Here is a 20,874-nt window from a genome sequence, read left to right as displayed (position 1 = left end):
GGTGGCACCTAGTAAGGGTTCAAATGAAGGAAAAGAAAAATGGCAGAAGAGCTGCTCTGGGAAGAAGATGATGAACTTCATTTTCACATTCTGTGATAAAATTCACCACTCTGTTCAACAGATGTATCTCGGTGAAAAATCAAATCCATGTCAGCATTGTACATTTTGGCAAAAGAGCTCTTCCCTTTGCCTTTTGAGAGGCAACGTCAGTTTACTTTAATAGCCAGGTTTTTCGTTTTTCTTACTCAGCAGAAAAAGCCCATTCAAAAAAAAGGAAGAAACTGACATATTTTGGATTGACAGATGTCAAGGGACACTACCACCTAATTTCCTTATTGATTAATTTGAAGGTAATTTTCTGGTAACCCAGGCTTCCAAAAATGTATTTTTAAGTGGCATGTTGGTAAAAGAAAATTAATTTCTCTGCGTTAAACTTGCCAGCTTTTGAATTAATTGCATGAGCCTAACAATCAATTAATAAATGTTAAGCAAACAAGGGAAAATCGGTCAATTAAAAATGACAAAATTGATTCTGAGGGTAGATAAACCAAAAGACTGTCAAAATGCTCACTTCGAAGTTTGGAGACCCTGCCTCTCTGTACAGTCTACCTCCTACTTTCTACACAGCATTCAAATTGCTGAAGCTTTATTATAATTTCTTATAAATAAATTACCACCTAAGCCTTCTTTGCTGCCTTAGAGGGATTAAGGAAATCAAACATAAACAGCAGTCCTCCACTAGCTACCAGGAGAAGGTCATTGCTTTGGGAAAGCGTGCCACCCACCGTACTCTGGAGAGGTGGTTTTGAAAGGGAAGCCTGTGCAAAGTGGGCTAACGTTCTCTCAGTGTTTGCCAATGCTCCATCAGGAAGAAGTTCTAGAGACTGCCTTTCTCTCTCCTGGTCATAAACTCAGTCAAAGATGTCTTCTGGAGAGCGGGCAACGAGGAGTGGCGCACTCAGGGAGAGCGCGCACCTTCTTAGAACATTCAGACTAAAGCTTCTCAAACAGCACTCTCTGGACTCTTGCATCTGGGGCTGAACATGGGCTAGGAGGCGTAGATGTATTCTCCTGGCCTGGATTTTGAAATTGGTTCCCCACATTTGAAAAGGTAGGCACCTCGCAAATGAAGTCTAAAGAGAGCATATGAAGGACAGAATTTGTCTCCTGAAAATACCTGCATAGGCTTTGTAACTATGGTGAGTTACTGCTTGTGTTTACCTGGCCCACCGCACTTGCCTTTGGTCCCACTCAGGGTGGGTTTTATCAGAAAATTAGCCCACTGTCCTCTCCCAAGTGGGCTAAAAAAATCAGGGATGAGAGCACACACATCACTAATTTCTCCATTTTGCCAAGGGCACTTTTCATAACAGATATGTGTAAAATTTCTAGAGCTATTTATATTTTAGTAAATAGAAGATCTTCAAATACAGTGTGAAAAAAAAAAGACACTGATGAAGTGTGCTTAAACTTCTACATCCTACTAAATCTTCCCTTGAATGTTGACAATCTCTCAGTCTTAATATAACCAAAATCAAAACCCATCCCCTACACATCAGACCTTTCCATCTTTGTACATGGTATCCTCCTCTATCCTGAGACTTTGGCCAAAGGTCAAGAGTGTCCTTTGAGACCACTCTTTACCTCTGACCCCACACTGAACACATTAGCAAATTCTGGCATCTCAGCCTTCGAAGTGTTTCCACAACCCAACCACTTCCCACCATTCCCTCTTGGGCTACCATCACCTCCCCAACCTGGAGCTCTGCAGAGGCCTCCTCCTTGGCCTTCCTGCTGCTGCTTGGGACCCAAGGCAGCCATCTGCAGAAGCCAGAAACATTCATCAGATTTCAGCTCTCCTGCTTCATCTGTCCTTTTCATCACCGTATCCCAGAGCCTAGAACAGTGCCTGGCAACATAGGAACCTCGGTGATCCTTGCTGAATGAATGAAATCCTGTAGTTTGGATGAGGTACACAAAATGCTGCAGGGACATTTGGATGTTTGGGAAGCATCATCTGACCAAATAGAAACTGGCAAAGACGGGGAGACCTGCCCCTGAACCTCAGTCTTCCACCCATCTGCCATTCCATGGCTCTCCCTAGTCCTCCCTTCCAAACTCTTCTGGAAAAGGAAATACAGCAGGAGTGGGCTCGGTTGGCCCATACTGCCTAAAGCCTCTCTTTTGGGGTCTTTGTCTGCCTAAACCAAAGTAGGAATAAGAAAGTCAAGTGCCGATCCTAGTTCTTTTAAACAGTCACATACATACTTGGCAGTCATGATAGCACAAGTCACTCCAATAATCAAAAGAATCATTACTTGTTTTGCTAAAATCCCAAGGAAATCGCACAAGATGTGATATTTCAGCACTAATGAGGTTGTGCCTGAAGAAGTGTGATTTTAATTGTGATAGATTTAGAGAATCCATTGCAACACTGCGGGAGAACAGCGTGCTCTTTCCAGTTCCAGGGAAAGGGCATTAATATCCCATGTTTTTGTTTTATTTAGTCTTCGCTGGCTGTGTGGAGAATCACCTAAGGTGATGCTAGAGCTACTAGGGGCTACATCAAATAAAACCCTATAAAGAAACTTTATTTTCTCCTCCCACACTACGAACAGACACTGTACAACAGAGGAACATTTGTCTTGAGTTGCCTTACAAGCTACCAGATTGATTTGCTTTGCCACCGACAGTTCTGATCCCAACAACCTTTCCACCACCTTCCACCCTCCGAAGGTGGAAAGTCACTGCTTTAGTACAGTGGCTCCCTCAGCCTTTATACCAGCAGATGGAGGAAAGGCATTCCTGCAGAATTCTCTGTCATTCTCAAGACCAAGCTGGGCTGGGTGTGAAAAGCTCCCGGTGGAAGTGTGCATATGAGCAGTGTTGCTGATTACTTCATTAGAACCCTGTGCGCTTCAAGAGCCATATGCTTTCAAGTTTCTTTAAATGGTATTAGGGAAAAATATCCTCAAGGCATTATTTTTAAAGGGGACTTCAAACGTTCCCTGAGAAATAAAAAAAAAGGATAGCACGTTTGAACTCTAGGGGGTTGCAGGAGAAATCTTACTTAGCAAGACTGAAAATGGAGCCCTCTGTTCAGTTTCAGGGGAAAGTAAGGGTTGGTCACAAGCAGAAATAAATTTGAGACATGGATGGAGGAAGATGCAGACAATCTCCAAATCCTTGAACCCTTATAATAAAAGAGCAGAGAAGAAGAGGACTTGAAAATGGAAATTAAAAAAATAAAAAAAAAAGAAAGAGAGTTTTTGTTCTCAGATCTGGTGGAATAAAGAGAATTGAATGATTACCCCCCATACCTTACAGAGTGCAAAAGGCTGCAGGTTCTTCCTGTTTCTTCCACAGAGCAAACACTTCCAAACAATCCCCCCTTCCTGTGTTACATGTATTCAAACATATTAAAGACCTGGGAAGCAAGGCTCGAGGTAGGGTCTACACTACTCATTTCAAGTCTCCCTGCAAAGGGTCTGCTCCAGAGGTCAAATCAAAGAGATGCTTCTAGTTTAAACCCTCCTTTTCTAAATAGATCCCAACCTGATCTCATTTAATGCATTGATATCTGGTTTCTCAGGCATTATGGTTGCGGTATTACATATCAAAAGGACTCTTGAGAAATTCCCTCGAATTGATAATTCTAATTTCTTATGTATAACTACTCTATATTCACTCAGAGGACAGCTGCATTGTATGCTAAACCATGAATCGTGGAAATTGGTCCCTTTGTACGTAGGTTTGTATTAAATCGAGATGCTCTCTTTTTTTCCCCCTGTTTGTTCCCACACTTGAGTTCCTGGTGTCAGTTTGTATTTGCCTTCTTGAGCATATTAAAGTTTTTCTAGGGCTTGTGATGTTCTTGCCAAGAGCACACTTGCAGCAATCTGCACTAGAACAGTCTTTGTGCCAATTACTTCAAAAAGTATTCTTTAAAATAAAAAGAGGGAGGGGGAATTTTTTTTTTTTAAGGGAACTTTCAGGTTATAGTGTGATGGTTTCAATTTTAATTCTTGAGTCAGTCTTCCTGAAATGATGGCTTAGAGGCTCTGAAATGTGCATCTTTGGTTTGTTTTCTCTCTCTCTCTCTCTCTCCTTTTTAAAAAGCTTTTCCACAAAATGGAAGTCCCGATAAAGACAGAGGACTAGCAGGGGAGTCGGGAGTGTGGAGGAAACTGCTGTGGTTGCTCACACCACACCCTCATCTACTTAAACAGCTTCGGGAAGGAAACTGCTAGAAGCTTGTTAAAGAGTTTCCAAATGTGTGTCTGCAAATGACTCTCTCTAATCATGGCTGAATAAACCAAACGCAGCAAATGAGCTGGTGACAGGCGCAAAAGTCACATGAGTGTTTTGAATCGCATATGCTGAGTGGATAATAACCCATGTCAGGGCCATGGGGTCTTCTGAAGGTTAAAATCCTAAATTTGATCGAATCCTTTCTATAGAGAGATATAAACACATTTGGGAAAACAGGAGGGAGTAGTGCCCCCGAAAGGCACAATCAGTTAAGAGAGAAGGTGCTGGGCAAGAGAAGAGGGGCCCTCGCTTTTCCGCCTATACCTGCCACTAACTGGCTTTGTGTCCTCGGGCAAGACGGTCACCGCACTGGCATCCACCTCCACACGTGAGACACTGGAGGGTTGCTTGGAGCCATCTGCAAGGCCTCCCCACCTGCAGCATGCAGTCTTTCTGGGATGTTGAACACAGAGAGGTTTGGGCACAGGTAGAGATCTATTCTCTACATAAAGAGAGATGTTTTGAGAGGCGTGTCATTACCAGAATTTACTCTCATGAAGGAGGAAATTGAGGAGTCATTAAGGCAGCTTTCCAAAATATTAGCTGTAGAATTTAGAGGGCAGGTTAAGAGACATTTAAGAAAATGACCTGTGCTAATCAGTGCGCAACACATATCATCCAGGCATCCCAAAGAATAGAAACCAAGATAGCAGAAACACACCATTATGGAAGTTTAGAGCTTTGAGGATGGATCCAGGCTGGGTATTTAAAGATGTTGGATTCAACAGACAAAACGCTAAGGAAGGGTCTCTGCAGCCATGTAGGGAGGCCCCATCACTTTCCCCGTGAGTAAAATGTAGAGAAGGGAGGTCCTAGTGTTCAGACGCAGAGCGACATGTTGCCTGAGTCTAACAGGAAAACTGAGGAATCTTGGCTTCAGTCACTATAGTTTCTCAAATACACTGTGGTTTCTCAAGTGCCCAGCTTAAGAGAATGTTCTTTGTTCTTGCATTACTTTGAGTCCCACATACCTACGGTAGCTTCCGGGGAATTGATAATTTTTCGGTTTGATCTTTCAGGAGTTTTATGTCTGAATTTGGATAATATTGGGGTTTTCATTTTCTTCAAAAATATTTATGACTTATGCATTTGCTTCAAAATCTTTTAATTATCAGAGATGCCTCGGTGGATGAATCAGCTAAGCATCAGCCTTCAGCTCAGGTCATGATCTCAGGGTCCTGGGATTGAGCCCTGCATTGGGCTCCCTGCTCAGCGGGGAGTCTGCTTCTCTCTCTCCCTCTGCCCCTATCTGCTTTGTGCTCTGTCTCTCTTGCTCTTGCTCACTTGTGCTCTCTCTCCCTCAAATAAATAAAATCTTAAAACAATTTAAAAATAAAAATAAAATTATTTAATTATCAGAAATACAATCATTAACACTTGTGTGCTTCCCCCTTAAGGAAATGGTTCCTGCAAAAATATATCAGCTCTTATATATCAGCAGACTTGCCCTTCCACAAAAGCCAGCCCACCCATCTATTCAGATAAGGGTGGTTCTGCCTCCCCAGAAACCCAGCAAGAGAGGGGCAGCTGACTCCTACATATAAGAGCTATTTTTTCTAAAGGTTTTCCTTTATTATCAAAAACACAGTCATTTCTTCTTTCTATAGAACTTCTGATTGGGTGGAGGGCATAGAAAAAGTCGGGCTTAACATTTTCTCAGGATGGCAAAGAACTCTCTGGAACTGCTGTCTTCATGCAGAGAAGCACTCGGTCTATGGTGCACAGCTGTTTTTGGACATTGGTTGCAATTTCGAGTGTCTATGTATAAATTCTGCTAGCAGACTCAAGAGGAACAAAGGCTAAGGAGACTAACTTAGAACAAGACTAGTTGTTCGACTCAAGAAATTTAAGTAAAATGCACATTCAACACAAGTGTTAAGCAAAGATCATAAATAGAAAACATTTCATTTATATCTTTCCCAATAAGAGTTCATGGGTTCTAAAGAAACTACATGATGTGATATGGTATTGGGGCAGGAATGGGGGTGGTAGATAGGAGTAAGGGAGCCAGTTTCTATTCCTTATTAGTCACAGGGCTGGTTCTGAGTCTTTTTTTTTTTAAATGCTGTTGGAAAATAGAATTGCAGTCTCTTAAACTGAGAACTGCCACTCCACCTTCAACAAAGTGGCACTAAGCCACAAGGGTCCTCTCCGGTCCACGAGGGCTGATACCCCCTCTTCCATCTCAAGTGATAGAGGAATAAAAAAGTTGCCCTCTACAGAGGTACGATGGTCCTCTGTCCTTCTCTAGGAGACTTTAATAAAGTAACTGAATCAAACAAAATTTGATCAGTTGTGTATGGTTCAGCCTTCTTGCTTTGCCCCTTAACAATTTATCGAGGTGTTTCTACCCATGGTCCTGTTTTATTAAATGATATTTGAAGTGTTCCACTCTCGGAGAAAATGTGGTTTATGTCTTTGGCATACATTTACATAATCTTGTTAAGGAAATCTCTCCAGCTTCAACTATCCCAATAAAAAATCTTATCTCTGGTAGAAGAAAGACTGTTTTCTCCAAAGGGAGCAAGAAAAAGATATGGAGTCCAGACACATTTTGAGAAACTAAGGCCGTAATTATAGTTATATTTTTATGTTATGTATTGGAAGTTTTTTAAAAGAGATGGATGAGAAGTAATTGTTATGTGTGGAGGATACAGTCACATAAGAAAAGAACGCTGTAGCTAATGTTTTTTAAATGTGGGTTTTAAAAATAATTTTTTATTTGTTGCCTTGGAAAATATTTCTATATTAAAAAAAAAAAACCCACTGAGTGTGATGATAAATCACCGGCAATCTCTCAGCTGCCCACCAGAGCCATCAAATTAAGGGTTAACTTCTCAGGATTGCCCTGAATTAATCAGGAGCTAAGCCAGGGGCAGACTAGGTGAGGGGGAGGGGATTGGCAGAGCTCGACCTCCCCCAAGAGGCTTTGCGGCACAGCAGTGCAGCCCACTGCAGCGTGGCCACTGAGAGAATGCAGACCTTTACACAAATAAAGGAGCCTTGACAGGGCTCCCAGGGCTGCTCCCTCAGGCATCCCACGCACAGAAGGTACATCCTGATCCCGCAAGAGCCCAGGGTTCCTCTTATCGTGCACCGGTCCTTCGTTTTCAAAGGACCGAGATAAGGGTTTGTGTTCTACAGAGTGGGGTCTTTTTTTACAGTGCAGATTTAACCGTAAATAGATGTTCATCTTTCTTCGCTCACTTAGGAGGCAGTCTGTGATCAGCCTCTAGGTCATCATCATTAAGATCTCTGGATTGGTCCTGCTCTTTAGCTAAAGAAGACGCTGCAGGTGGATGGCCCAGTGCTTGGTGAATGCAGATCCCCAGGCCCCTCCCTAGATTTAAAGAACCCATAGTTGGGGGCGGGGCCTGGGAGTCCATCTGATTAATAAATTCCTGGGGTAATTCTCGTGCAGATTCAAATTGAAGCACCACTAACCTTAGAGGGGCTTTTGTTTTTGTTTTTGTTTTTGTTTTTGTTTTTAACATGAATCCCTGATACCAGCATGAGGTGTTTGGGGCTTTCTAATTTAAAGGACAAAGTCTAATTTCCCTCATGGACCAGACCCATTTAATTGTTTGTGTTACTTGTGTAAATTGACTTTATCTGTAACTGGAGGAATGCTTATCCTCACGCTTGTGAGTATGAGTCTTTCCCTTCAGGACCTTAGACTGTCCACTAGAGTAAAGAAATGAGCCCCAGCTTCCTCCCTTCCTCCGCTTTCCATGATCAGAATTGCCCTAACCTTTTCCAGCCTGTCCACTTCCTGAACTCACCTTCACGGAGTCTTTCTAGGAGTCCAAGCAAGCCTCTGATGGGCTATGCTCCAGTTACATCCTTCCCCCCACTCACCGCCATCACCATTCAAATCAAATGGAGTCCCTGAGAATTAACGTCTGCTAACTACAGCCCTTTTACCCAAGGACTGTCTCCTGCCAGGGTTCCTCTTTCTTAACTTTGGCCAGGATGCTTCTCGGGTACCCAGTCTCCCCTCTTCTCTTCTCTTCTCTGCCCTTAAATGGAGCCCATGTGAGACCCTCCCTAAGTTGTTGCTAGTCCTCTAGCCTAGGGTGCTGAATCTGGTGCCCAGTATTGATGATCCCTGATCTTAGAGGAATTCTTGGGGAAAAACTCCCAGAAACCCTCCCACCACCTCAGCTGATGGCCATCTAGTTGATGATGATGTTCCAACACTACCCCTCCTGCTGTATCCCCCTTGGGGCCCTGAAAAAGTCTGCATTTTCACCCACTCCCTGCCACCACCTTATTTCCCCCTGAATCTCACCTTCCCCTCCCCCAAAATCTCACCTCTGCCTTGAGAAGTTATACCTTTTCCCTCTTCTGCCTTTTCTTATCCCTGGTTGCTCCAGTCCCATTGTGAATTACGACAAAGCCTATTAGAGTAGAATCGGTTTCTAGAAATATAATCAGGGATCCTGGAAAAGGAAGGGAAATGGCCTTCTGCTGTTCTTCTGCCCTCACAGGGTCCAACGGCCCCTCCTTCAGTTATGAGCCCTTTTCTCAGGAGAGCTCACCTCTCTGGACAAGTACTTGGGTCTCGGCTAAGCTTTTTTCTTGCCGTTTTGTTTTTTGTTTTTTTTGTTTTATTTTTCTGGAGGACTTGTGCAAAGACCAAGGTGGCAGGAGTCAGACAGACAGGGACAGAGAGACCTGTTAGAGCTGATTCTCCAACCCATGGATATGGTCTAAATCTGGGAAACCCACTCCCTAAAAACTTGTAGGAAGTCATTTATGTTAGGCTGATATCCTCACACGGATTTAGATTAAGTTGTTATGCTGTAGGCTAGATGTTTAGGTTCAGACAACCTAGCTAAGCCCTTATCTTTCAGCGGGTCCGGGGCCACCTCAAAGCCCCCATCACTTAAAAATAATTAGCTGGCTTTCCCACCTGAGCTAGTGATTTATGATCTGTATGCTAAACCAGACTTCTACAGGGGAATAAAAGAGAAAAGACCAGAGTGCCAGAAGGAAGCTTAATTTTTAAGGTAAATTTGGATTCCCTTAAAGGACGAGTGAAAAATCTCTGAAGATGCTCTAAACCCAGGGAATCCATAGTTTTCTCATGCCTGCAGCTCTTTTTGTTCCTATTTGCCTAGCCCTGTTCTGTGCTCTACATTATATGTGGAAAATAATGCACATAATACTTAGCATTTCCTTTTGATAAAGCAAACGTTTTATATTACTAGTACTGAAATTTATTCCTAAAAGAACGGAGAATAGCTTCCAGATGTATTTCTGTGTTACGGACTTTCTTTCCTTAAGTATTGACAGAGGGCAGGTTTTATCAAGGTCTTTGTGATGGGCTTGTTTATAATGAGAAGATATTAGTGGAGCACATCTAAGTGTTTATCACTAACAGATGACTGAAAAGAGCATATGGCAGGGAAAGAAATATATATTTGTCCAAGAAACGTGGCTTGTTAACACTCCCACACTCATCCTAAACTCTGCGAACTTGTACTTGTACCGTGCACATCTGCGGGGGGTATCAGAAGAAAGAGAAAAGTCAGACCATGATTCCTTCAATATGGGACTGTCAGATAATGCTAATTTGGGACATTCTTATCAAAGTGGGTAGGATTGCAACTCAGAAACCCTGTGCATTCTGCTTTACTGTGGCTGGCATCCGGGCAGTGCTGTGTAAGGGGTTTGGAAAAATACACGCTTTAGCATTTTTGTAGAGAGCTCTTTATGATAAAACAAGAACAATGAAAGGAAGCAAGAGGATTGAGCTTTTATAGAAAATTGAGCTCGGGGGCGAAGAATCTCTTAGTTCAGAAATCTCTTTTGAAGGATGTCTGTAGATTAGATTTAAGACCAGACTAAGATGAATCTTTAAAACACAGAGGCAGTTTTTACCTGGTATTGGCCAAAACCAAAGCATTGTTTCAGCTCAGAAATGACCCATAACACCCTATTGATTCATTCTTAAACTCTGCATTTATTAACTTGCAGCTGGACTCTGAAACTCCTGCCCCCACAATGGAGTTGTAAGCACAGTGGGGGAGTGGGGAAGGATTGTGCTATAGCACAGTAAAGGCCACTCAATGGAGCAATAGGTTATAGAATGCTCTAGAACTTAGCGCGAACCCTAGGTATCATCCCCTGATCCTTATCCTCCATTTTTTATCTGAGGAATGTTACCTTGGCCAAACTAGATGACTTGCCAAAATGACCAGACCAAAACTCAAATAAAATGTTCCATTTTTTCAATTCATTGTTCTTTCTATGGCACAATGCTCCTTCCATTTTGCAATAACTATGTTATTTTATAGGTTCATGGTTCTTGACATTAGTATTTAGTCTCATATATTTGTATTTAAAATCATTGCCCATTCACCTATTTAACTTTACAAGGAAGCCATCCCATTCTTTAAGGTATTACCACTGGGACTGGTAATGATACGGCAAGCTTGGCAATTATGTCAGACTGGAATTGTGAGTGGAGAAAAGGGGGGTATTTAGATGTTTCAGAATTTTTTTTTTTTTTTACAAAAGTCATCATGATAGAGCAAAAGAACCTCAATTTAGAGAAAAAGAGAAGTTGCCTTAGGTTTCAAATACTCAAAGCAAGGGTTAGGAAGGGATGTTTTTGCTCTTCTCTCTATATTTTCTCCATTGGTAATTGCATGACCTCTTTGGTTTTAACTATCATGGCGGGCAGGGGGGAAAGGGGGGCCACTTTCCAAAATTATTCTTTCAACTATCATCTCTTATGTGTCCGATCCCTTTTTCCAGCTCTCCCTAAGAGACCTTGTCCAGGACCTCTCCAAGCTGTTTAGATACAAAATGTCCACTGGGAAATCTATGTGGTCCCTCTGTCAGCAACTCTTCCATTCAGTCTATCGTCATCACCATCATCCTACAAAATAGACACAAAACCATGGTGCTTCTCCCAAGGACCCATTATTGCTAATTTCTACTGCTTCGACCTTCCATTTTGGCCCATCTCTGTCTCTTCTCCTGCTCAAACCAACTGAAGTGTTCCTGGAGCCCTGGGCATTCCTAAGAGATTCCCTTTTATATTATTTGTTCTAGACCTTTTCCCTATCTGGGAACCCCTTCTACCATTCTATAATCCAATCTATGTCAGCAGTTTTTTTCCTAATGCCAGTTTCACATAACCTTCCTGATCCATTCTGTCAAAAGTACTCCCTACCTATCCTGAACTTTCCATGATCTTACTCTTTATCTTTCTTATGGTGCACTTAGGGCTTAACTGAAATTATATTTGTGAGTATACAGTATATATCAGGCATGTATGTAGGCACTTTATATACATTTTAACTTAATCCTTTCAGCAGCCCTCTAAGACCTAGAAAGACCCCTACCTAGAAATCCATATTTTACTGGTCTTGGGTATAGCTTGGATGTGGGAATTTTTTTTTTTTAAAGTAGGCTCCACACCCAGCATGAAGCCCAATGCAGGGCTTGAACTCATGACTCTGAGATCAAGACTTGAAATGAGATCCAGTCAGTCACTTAACTGACTGAGCCACGTAGGTGCCCCTGGACACGGGACTTTTAAGTACTCCTAGGGTAATTCCAGTATATAGCATGGTTGAGAATCACTGGTTTAACTCCAAATCCATTAGCCAAATATTCTCCAATAGTGGGTATCACTTTTGAAGCTTTAAACAACAAATAAATGCTAGACCGTAGTCCAGTCCTGCCAAAGTAGACTTCTAGGAGACAGCGTCTAGGAATCCATATGCTGATAAAGCTTCACAGTTATTCTGCCACATAACCAGGATGGAGAGCCGCTGTCTTTGTCAGACGCATATCATCTTCCCATAGTCCTAGTTTACAAGTAATTATACATGTCCCTTCCCACTGTGTAATCTGTAAACTCTTTGAGGACAGGTTTACATTCGAGTCACTGTGATCTGCTCCCTTGCACCAAGCAAGGTCCCTTGCACATAGTAAGTTATAGAAACTAAAGTACCAATATTATGTCCTTTGATGAAGAAAACAAAGATGCCTTTTTAAGAGAACAAAGATACCTTTACATAGTACTTCTTCTATGCTGAGTTTTTAATCTCTACTCTACTGACCTAGAAAGTCACTAAGTCATTTCAGTTCTCCGAGTATAACATTTGCATCTCTGTAAAATACCAGGGGTAGGACTTGAACTCAGCTCTTCTGACAATACTTTGGCCTCTACACCTCAGGCCTTCAAAGCAACTACAAAGTGAAAAACTCAACTATCCATGTGTTCAGATACCTGCTGTCAGACGTGTTTCTAAAATTTGAACTTAACCTGTCACATGGGGAAAAAAAGGTTTGCATTATGAAATGGATTTGGAAAATACATTAATTTCAACCCAAAAGTAAGTATGGAATAAATAGACATGCTTTTTTTCTCACCTCCCTCACCTCCAGAGGTACCTATAGAGAGACAAACATACCCTTTAACATTTCCTAACTATTTAGTTACTCCATTAGGGTTTTTTTTTTTTTTTCCCCTTCATCTTAGTTTGTACTGCTTCTCAAAGACTTTTCGAATAACCTGAACTTCTAGTTATAATTGAAATCTTTTTAAAGATTCATATACAGTTTACTTAAGGTAGTAAATTGATATCTGGTATAAACTTGTGATGTTTCATTCAATATGAATATGCACATAAATATAACAAAATTGAAATGAAACTCGAACAACACCTAGAAACCAAGATTCTAGGCTCTTTTTGCCATTTCTGAGCTAGGTGACTCTGGACAGGGAAGGAACTTTCCAGAAGCCTCTTTTCCACCTGAAAAAATGAAAGGGAGAAGGACCTAAGATAGACCTTCCTACATTTTCTTCCAGACATGAAAATTTATGATCTCTTAAAATAAGAAGAACTCATTTATTAGGCTTTGGGTCAAGATTAAATTAGTCACCAATCCTGACCCACTAATCAGTTGATATGTGAAGGGGCAAACAAAATTATAATGAAATTTGGACACTTCTTCACAAGGTAGAAAGCATTCACCTCCATTATCTCTTTTCACTTTCATAACATAACCTGCACAACACTCCTTATTATCCCCATTCCACAGAAAACTGAGAAGCAGATGGCTGAGTGACTTGTCCTGGGTAACAAAATCAGAAAATGACTATAGACCCCCCACGGGACTCAGCTTTTGACCCCTTTCAGCACTTCCGTGACCACAGGCAATGCTGGAGATGGGGACCCAGGTCAATCTGACATCGAGACAGCTCCCCCAGGAGCCTCTGTGCCTTCCCAAAATGTCTTCTAGCCCAGAAGCCCATAAATTGCTTTAGAATAAATACCAAGTGAAGATTTATTTATCATATCTTTTCTGAATGCATATTTTCTGGAGCATTTATAGATCTGTTTTTCCAAGAAGCTGAGAGTTCCTGATAAAACACGACAGATAATGATAAATGAGCATCTATGTTAGCCTCGCTGGGAGGAGGTCCAGGGACTGTTAACACCCCCTCTGTGAAGTTAATCCCATTTCTTTTAGCCATTTCTTTATTAGTTAATGAGGTCTTACAAAAATGTGTGTCTGTGATGGTGTTTTAGCATCCTTGCCTCTAGGAACATTTTCAAATATTCATCAAGTCGCTCGTCTGACCAAAGCTTAAAGCAAAGGTGCATTAAGTATGAATTCTAGTCAACTTCAAATGTGGGTGGTCACAATGCTGCTCCTAAAATAGCCCCCTCAGTAATCCTCCTCACTGGTGTCTCCAGATCTGCAGCGCTGGGTGCAAATGTGAAGGGGAACCAGGGAAAAAAGGTGTTATTTAGGACACCAGGACTCCGAAGGGCAGCCCCGTAAGCTTTGATCCTGCCTCTTGACTGACAGCAGTGTGGCTAGCTTTTGGAAAACTGAATAACTTAAGGGAAACAAAAACAAAATGAAAAAGGAATGACCAGTCAAGCCCCTGGGAAGGAGAGCAGAGGCTCCTTGTTAATACTCCTAGGAGGCCAGTTCCCACTTCCCACTTGAGTTCCTTATAGCAAAGAGGCAACCATCAAAAGATGTCTTGGTGCTCAATGGTACATTTTTTGAGAGACAAACCAAAGACAGAACCTTGATTAACAAGCTCCCTGGTACGGTGAATCACAGGCACTACATCTTTGGCCTCTACACCTCAGGCCTTCAAAGCAACTCAGGCCACCAACCTCATTTTGGCGGGTGTCCCACCCCGTAGCACGATCCTAGGAACACAGCTAGAGTACACACGCGCACACACGTGCATGCGCATCTCCAACACCCTCCTCTCCCGACCCGTCCACACACACAAGACTTCCATCCTCCCAAAGCTCACAATCCTTGATGCTTTTCCACCCTTTCATGATTTTGTTTCCTCAAAACATCACTTAAGGAAATTGACATTATGGCTGGCCTTCTATGTGTAGTTTATAAGCAAAGGGACTTTTTCAAAGGGCATCTGTAAAAATATCATTTCAAATGTGTGAGAAGATGAAGCCCTTCTGTTTGATTCTGGATGGCTTGGACTATCTGTGGTATACTTTGTCTAAGAAGCTGAAATGACAGCCCAGCATTCTCACACCTGTCTCTGCACAGGTAACCAAAATCGGGAACCAGAATGGTGCAGGTTTCCTGATCCTACTTTAGAACAAGCTTGAGGAACGAATGATGGGCCAAAGTCTTCTGACCTTCAACCCCAGAGGGCAGTGCCATAAATCACAGTAGTACTGGTAGCTCAGTGCTTTCTGACACAGAAGGTCCCATTCATGTCATTGCCACTAAGACTTATATTCACTGGTCTCTTGGCCTTTTGCATGATCAACACCCCCCGCTCCCCTGCCAAGTGAAGGAAAGCTCTGGGCCACACATGTGAAAGGAGATGGCCATGTAATCCACTCAGTACAGATATGGAGACACACAGACATCATCCATTAACAAGGGCAGATAATGCAAACATTTCGTTTAGCAACTGATTGCTCAACTTTCTGGTCATTTTAACTGGTTATACACTTCATTGCAATGTTAAAAAAAAAAAAAAGAAAGAGAAAAGAAAAGTAAAGAAAAGAGAGAGAGAGGGAAGGGCAAGGAGAAAGTCCTGAAAATAGCAATAGCACAGTAATAATTCTGCTTTGAGTAAAGCTCAGCCAATAATATTATTTCTCTTTTGTCCCTGCCTCGGGGACATTGAGGGCACATTAACAGCCATTATGATTACGGAAGATACAAACTAATGTTGGTTGTTCCAGATGTAATTTTGCAATTTCTCAAAAGAAATACTGTTCCGTCCCAGATGCAAATTTGACTGTGTCCTGTCCTTAATGTTCTATTACAGGTGATTCACATAACAGGCCGGCTACGACTGAGGGTGTCCCTATCCCACGGGAGGACCGTTCCCAGCCAAATCATGGGTCTTGTGGTTGTGGCTCATGCCCTGCCTCCCCCTACGATCAATGAAGTCAGAATTGACTGCCATATGTTCGTCACTCGAGTAAATATGGACCTCAATATCATTTACTGTGAAAATAGGTACTTTGCTTTTGTTCTCATTTCCTCTGTTGTATGTTACACATTGGTGAAGGCTGGTGTTTGTGGCAGTCTGAAGGATTTTACTCTCCCAGTGAGGCTCATTATAAATCCTCATCTTATTTTTAATGGCTGCTTGGACTGACACCAAACATGCTTTTTATTTAAAATTTACATTGCTGTCCTGATTTACGTTAGGGACAACAATGGAATGGATTGGGATACCCAGACATCCATATACTATAATTAAGACCCATTTTGGCCGAGAACCCAAGGAGAGAGCAGGGCTGAGACGTTCTTGGCAAAACTATACCATAAAAGGTATCTCCTGCTGCCTCAGTCAGGCGTACTTCCTGTCTCCTGGACGGGCCCAGCCTCAGGATGGCCAGCGTTCATACAGCCTTCAGCACATTGCCTTAGCTGCTTGCCGGGCTACCCGTTACCACAGACCGGGTGGCTCAAGCAACAGACATTTATTTCTCATAGTTCTGGAGACTGGGAGTTCCAAGATCAAGGTACAAGCTAATTAGTTTCCTAGCAAGAGCCCACTTCCTGGTTGCAGATAGCACTCTTCTTGCTGGATCTTCACACTGGGGAGAGCGAGAGCTCTGGTCCCTTCCTCCTCTTGCGAGGACACTAATCCCATCACGGGGGCTCCATCCCCATGACCTCATCTTCACCTAATTACGTCCCAAAGCCCCCCCCCATACTATCACACTGAGTGTAAAGGCTTCACTGTATGGGTTTTGTGGTGGGAGGGACACGTGCAGGCCACAGCACATGGAGGGGAAAAAAACGAGAATTCGAGGCCCCCCAGAGGGAAAAGGATGAAAAATCTGCAAAACTATTAAATAAAATGTTGTAATCCTGAGGAGTTTGCTTTTATAAATTAAATTTTTAAAAGAGAGAGAGAGAGAGACTTGTCATATAAATGACTTGACAGTCCTTCCTTAACACCGAGCTTTGATAAAAGGACTTTTTAACCTCTGGTTTAAAAGTTCACTTTTTCCATTAAGCACAAAGCAAGGGACAAGGAAATGGGACAGTGCCCCCACAGACCTTTCACCCACAAGTCACCAGCCCATCATCAGACCGATTTGAAGAAGAGAGAATCAGCGGGCACGGGGAGAAGAGGGAAAGAAGCTTCCATGATACCATTCAGTCTGCTGGTGCCACAGGCAGACTCACTGAGGCGGTTTTGCGAGGGCGCTTTTGTGGCACAGATTATGGTCACACACGGTCACTGAGCCCTGGTAGTGCCCTCAGGGGCAAAATGAAAGAGCGGAATGGTCAAGCAGCTCAGGTAATGGACCTCTGCAGGGCCTAGCCAAGAGGAATACGGCCAGCGTCTGCGTTCGGTATGCTGGGAAGCTCTGAGGATGTTGAGCCCAAGTTGAAATGCCTACCATTTCCAGTCAAGATTGGATCCAGAGGAAAGAATCCACCAGGAGAAAAAGACACCCACCAGAGCTATTAACATTCCATGGGGTAGAAGAGACCATGAACCCGTCACTCTTATTTAACAAGTAACCCTAAATGTATTTTTTTCAAGTTTGGTTGGCATTTCTTAAAATTTTTAGAAAACTGACTGTATACTTGGGTTGTGTGTAAGGTATTCTGGAATGGCAAAAGAGTATCAGGAAAGACAGACAAAAGGATTTGCTAGGGTGAGCAAGTGATAATAAAGATAGCGTTTGTTAAACACTTAGCTACACGCTCAGCAATGTGCAAACCTCATTATATACATCATCTGCTTTACGCTTCAGGACAGTTCTGTGATCTAGATGGGTGTTGCCATGGCCTTCGGCACCCTTAAGCAATTTCAGTTTAGAGAGAAAGGGTAAGGGAGACGCCCAAGGTCACAATTTGAACTCGAAATGTGCCAGATTTAAAAACTAGGCAGTTAGCTATGTGTGGACCTTCCTGCATTCCCCTTCACTTTTTTTCTAGAGAAGTCAGGCTAAGTGGTAAGGAAGCCATCAGACTAACCACTGAAGGGAGCTCTCATATCTATGCATCCATTAAAGAACACAGTTCTAGCCCACAAAGCTGTTTACTCTGATGAAAAAGATAGAATGCTAGAGAGGAAGCGCCGAAGCAGGGAGGAAGATAGAAAGTCTGATGACCTATGGCTTTACCTCTTCAAATACGTAGGTTGGGCTCCCTTGATTTACATTTACTACCGTCACTCCCTATGAAAACCAGAGCCTCATCTTATTTACCTGCTTCCGGTGATTGTCCTGTCCCCAAACCCTCACTTCATTTTCATTCCTGTGATCACAGATTGATTAATTCTGCTCCATGGACCTGAGTGCCTTTTGGTGCCACTCCAATAATTGAGATCATTTTCTGTGACCCACTTTAAGCTTTTTTTCTTCCCTTTAAAGAAAAAAAAAAAACTTTTTCCACAACCCCTTATTAGCCAATATAGTACGGCATTATTTCCCAGCTGAAGAGGATAGAAGTTATTTAAAAAGGACTCATGTTAAAAGAAATTGCTTGCTTGACCTGAGGAAAAAGCATGCCTCGTGTGCCAGGCACTGTGCTATGCTCATTTCATTTCATTCATCAATCCCCTCACCAACCTCCTAAGTTATTTTTACAGATAAGGAAACTGAGGCTCAGAGTACAAGATGCCATCAGGATCCCGCTCCTCATATAGGTCATCAGACTGGTCTGGGGATTTCTACACCAATATTAAGATGTCTCTGGACACTGAGCTAGTCACGCTTGCCACAGTAACAGGTTCTGTACATAGGAATACGTCAGATGTTTTGAAGGATTTCATTCCAGTAAGGCATAAACTAAAGAACGTCTTCCCTAAAGTATCACTGGCTTTTTCCCAGGGCCTATTGTTTAACTAGGGAGTTGCTAACTAGAAACACAAGACCTGTCCTGGCCTCTGCAGACCATTCTTCTCCTCTGCATTCCCTAGGAGGGCTGCAGACAAAGCCGATATCAGATGCCTTCAGGGGAGCTGGCAATTTCAGAAACACCAATGAGGGTCTTTTAATGACATCCTTATTCACTCATTTGCAGAAAGGGGGTGTAAACTGTGCTCGGAAAGCAGCTAATGGTTTTAGGAAAACACCAACTAATCTGCTTTGTACCAGAAAACCATGGCGTTAACAAAACTCTTTATATTGTCCCATTTTCACCTTGGCTCACCAAGAATTCTAGTCTGGCCAAAAATCTTACTTAATATTTAACATTAGATGTTGAGAAATCCACTCCCTGGGTAGTAACTTTTAATTATATTCCCCATTATTCTGGCTCGGTTCGGTTCAGTTTGGTTTAGTTCCCCTGCCTTGAGGGGGGTCAAGACTGAGCTTTCCGACCATGGTCTCTCAGGTTTCTGAAACATGTCATTTCTAAAGACTCACTCCTATTTAGAGCTAGTGTGAGCCCTGAACGATAAAAAGCACAGGGATGGTAAAGAGAATAAATTAAACAGAAGATATATTCTATTTTGGACCGCCCAAAACCAATCTGTACCTGGGCAGGGAGGACGATAATAAGCATGTTGACGTCTTTGTGTAAATCGGGCAGATTCCCCCAACATGTTTTCCAATTGCCATTCTATTTTTCTGTGCTCCTGCCCGAGGACATTGACGTCTGGACAATCAATGACACAGGCTTACACACACGTACTGCCTCGCACAAGCCTGCAGAGCTGCTACAATGGTTTAAAAGTTTCTGTGTGGAATCTACCACAAAGTACCAGTTAAAAGGGCCAGGAGTGAAAGCCGAGCTCCCAAATGACTAAGACTGAAAAAGATAATACCCCCAGGCATCTGTATGTCTCAGCATTTAAATTATATCCCTTGAATGCCAATTTGGACTTTGTGCCAAGAAGCAGTTGAAGCCCTTTTTTCATGGAAATACCCAATAGAAGACCAATCTGTTTAAATGAAAGGTGTCTCTAATCATTTGGTATCAACATAACATGTTTTTATTTTATTACGTAACCTTGAATTATCTTGGCCTCTAATGAGGATCTTGCATTGTTACTGATTCTCAATAATTTCATGGAATTATGTTGTCCAAATGCATATTCTGATGCCAAAAAAAAAGGAAAAGAAAAGAAAAACCTGTCTCGTGACTTAAACGCAGTTGCTGGATTGAGCACATCTCCTATTTTCAAAAAAGTCCGATATCCATTGGAGAAATTATCTTCTCTGTCCAGAAAGGGCTTTCCCTCAAAGTGCCACCTCCTGATGGGTACCCCCAGTATAAGGAAAACTGTAAGGGGACTTGTTTCTCAGTCATTGAACAATTTCTGGACTTCCTGCCCGCCCCCCGCCCCCACTGAATCCCAGCCTGTGTTCTTCTCTCTGCAGGATTAGTGATTATATGGATCTAACCCCCGTAGACATCGTAGGGAAGAGATGCTACCACTTCATCCACGCTGAAGACGTCGAAGGCATCAGGCATAGTCACTTGGACCGTAAGTACCCCCTGTGCATGGGAACAGCCTGGCTCGTGTCAAGTCTCTCAGATGCTTGCTTGGTTTCAGTGCGGATTTCTCCCTTCGTGTCTCGTGCGTACAATTGAGATGACGGTCAGCGTGCAGTGCGAGAAAGTGAGACGTAAATCACTTCAACTGGTGTTGGAATTAGATTGGAAGTTGGAACTCAGGCCCGCAGAAATTGCTGGATCTTTGGGTCCTTGCCCGGGGTTTTGTGGTCTCTCGTGCTCTCTCTCTCCCATGAAGTGATGGGGGAAGCTGTGCCTTAAGTGCTTCCTTGACCCTTTCATTTTCTAGAGAGCGAGCTCCACGCTGAAATTTGTGGTCTCTGTTTGAAGATATATGTGGGAGAAGGCAAGTTCAAATAGACCAGAGCCTACAGCGATTCCTACTTGACGGACCGCAAAACGGGGGCAAGGGGGAAGCTGGGGCACAGGGGCGGAGCACATCGGGTGCCCACAGCCGCTCTCGAAGGTGGTGTCTTTTCACTGTATTTCTGGAAAGGGGGTTATTCTGAGGAACACTCCCGAGAGAGAAAGAGAGAGAGAGACTCATCTCAGCTCTTTAAGTCTGATTCCCAGCTCCTGCCTCACAAGCTGACC

General features: G+C 42.7%; 1 protein-coding gene across 1 annotated transcript in view; it reads left to right on the top strand.

The window, feature by feature from the left end:
- Positions 1-20,874, top strand: part of NPAS3 (neuronal PAS domain protein 3) — an 840,213-nt gene that overhangs the window by 798,314 nt on the left and 21,025 nt on the right. Inside the window, exons 7-8 of the mRNA XM_044231862.1 lie at positions 15,614-15,807; positions 20,145-20,251. Coding sequence (XP_044087797.1) covers positions 15,614-15,807; positions 20,145-20,251 — 301 coding nt within the window. The remainder of the gene's footprint in view (positions 1-15,613; positions 15,808-20,144; positions 20,252-20,874) is intronic.

Source organism: Neovison vison, chromosome 13 (assembly GCF_020171115.1).
Source record: "Neovison vison isolate M4711 chromosome 13, ASM_NN_V1, whole genome shotgun sequence".
In the NCBI taxonomy this organism is placed as follows: domain Eukaryota; kingdom Metazoa; phylum Chordata; class Mammalia; order Carnivora; family Mustelidae; genus Neogale; species Neogale vison.
Note: the sequence above shows the minus strand (reverse complement) of the source record. Positions and strands in the feature narration are given on the sequence as shown.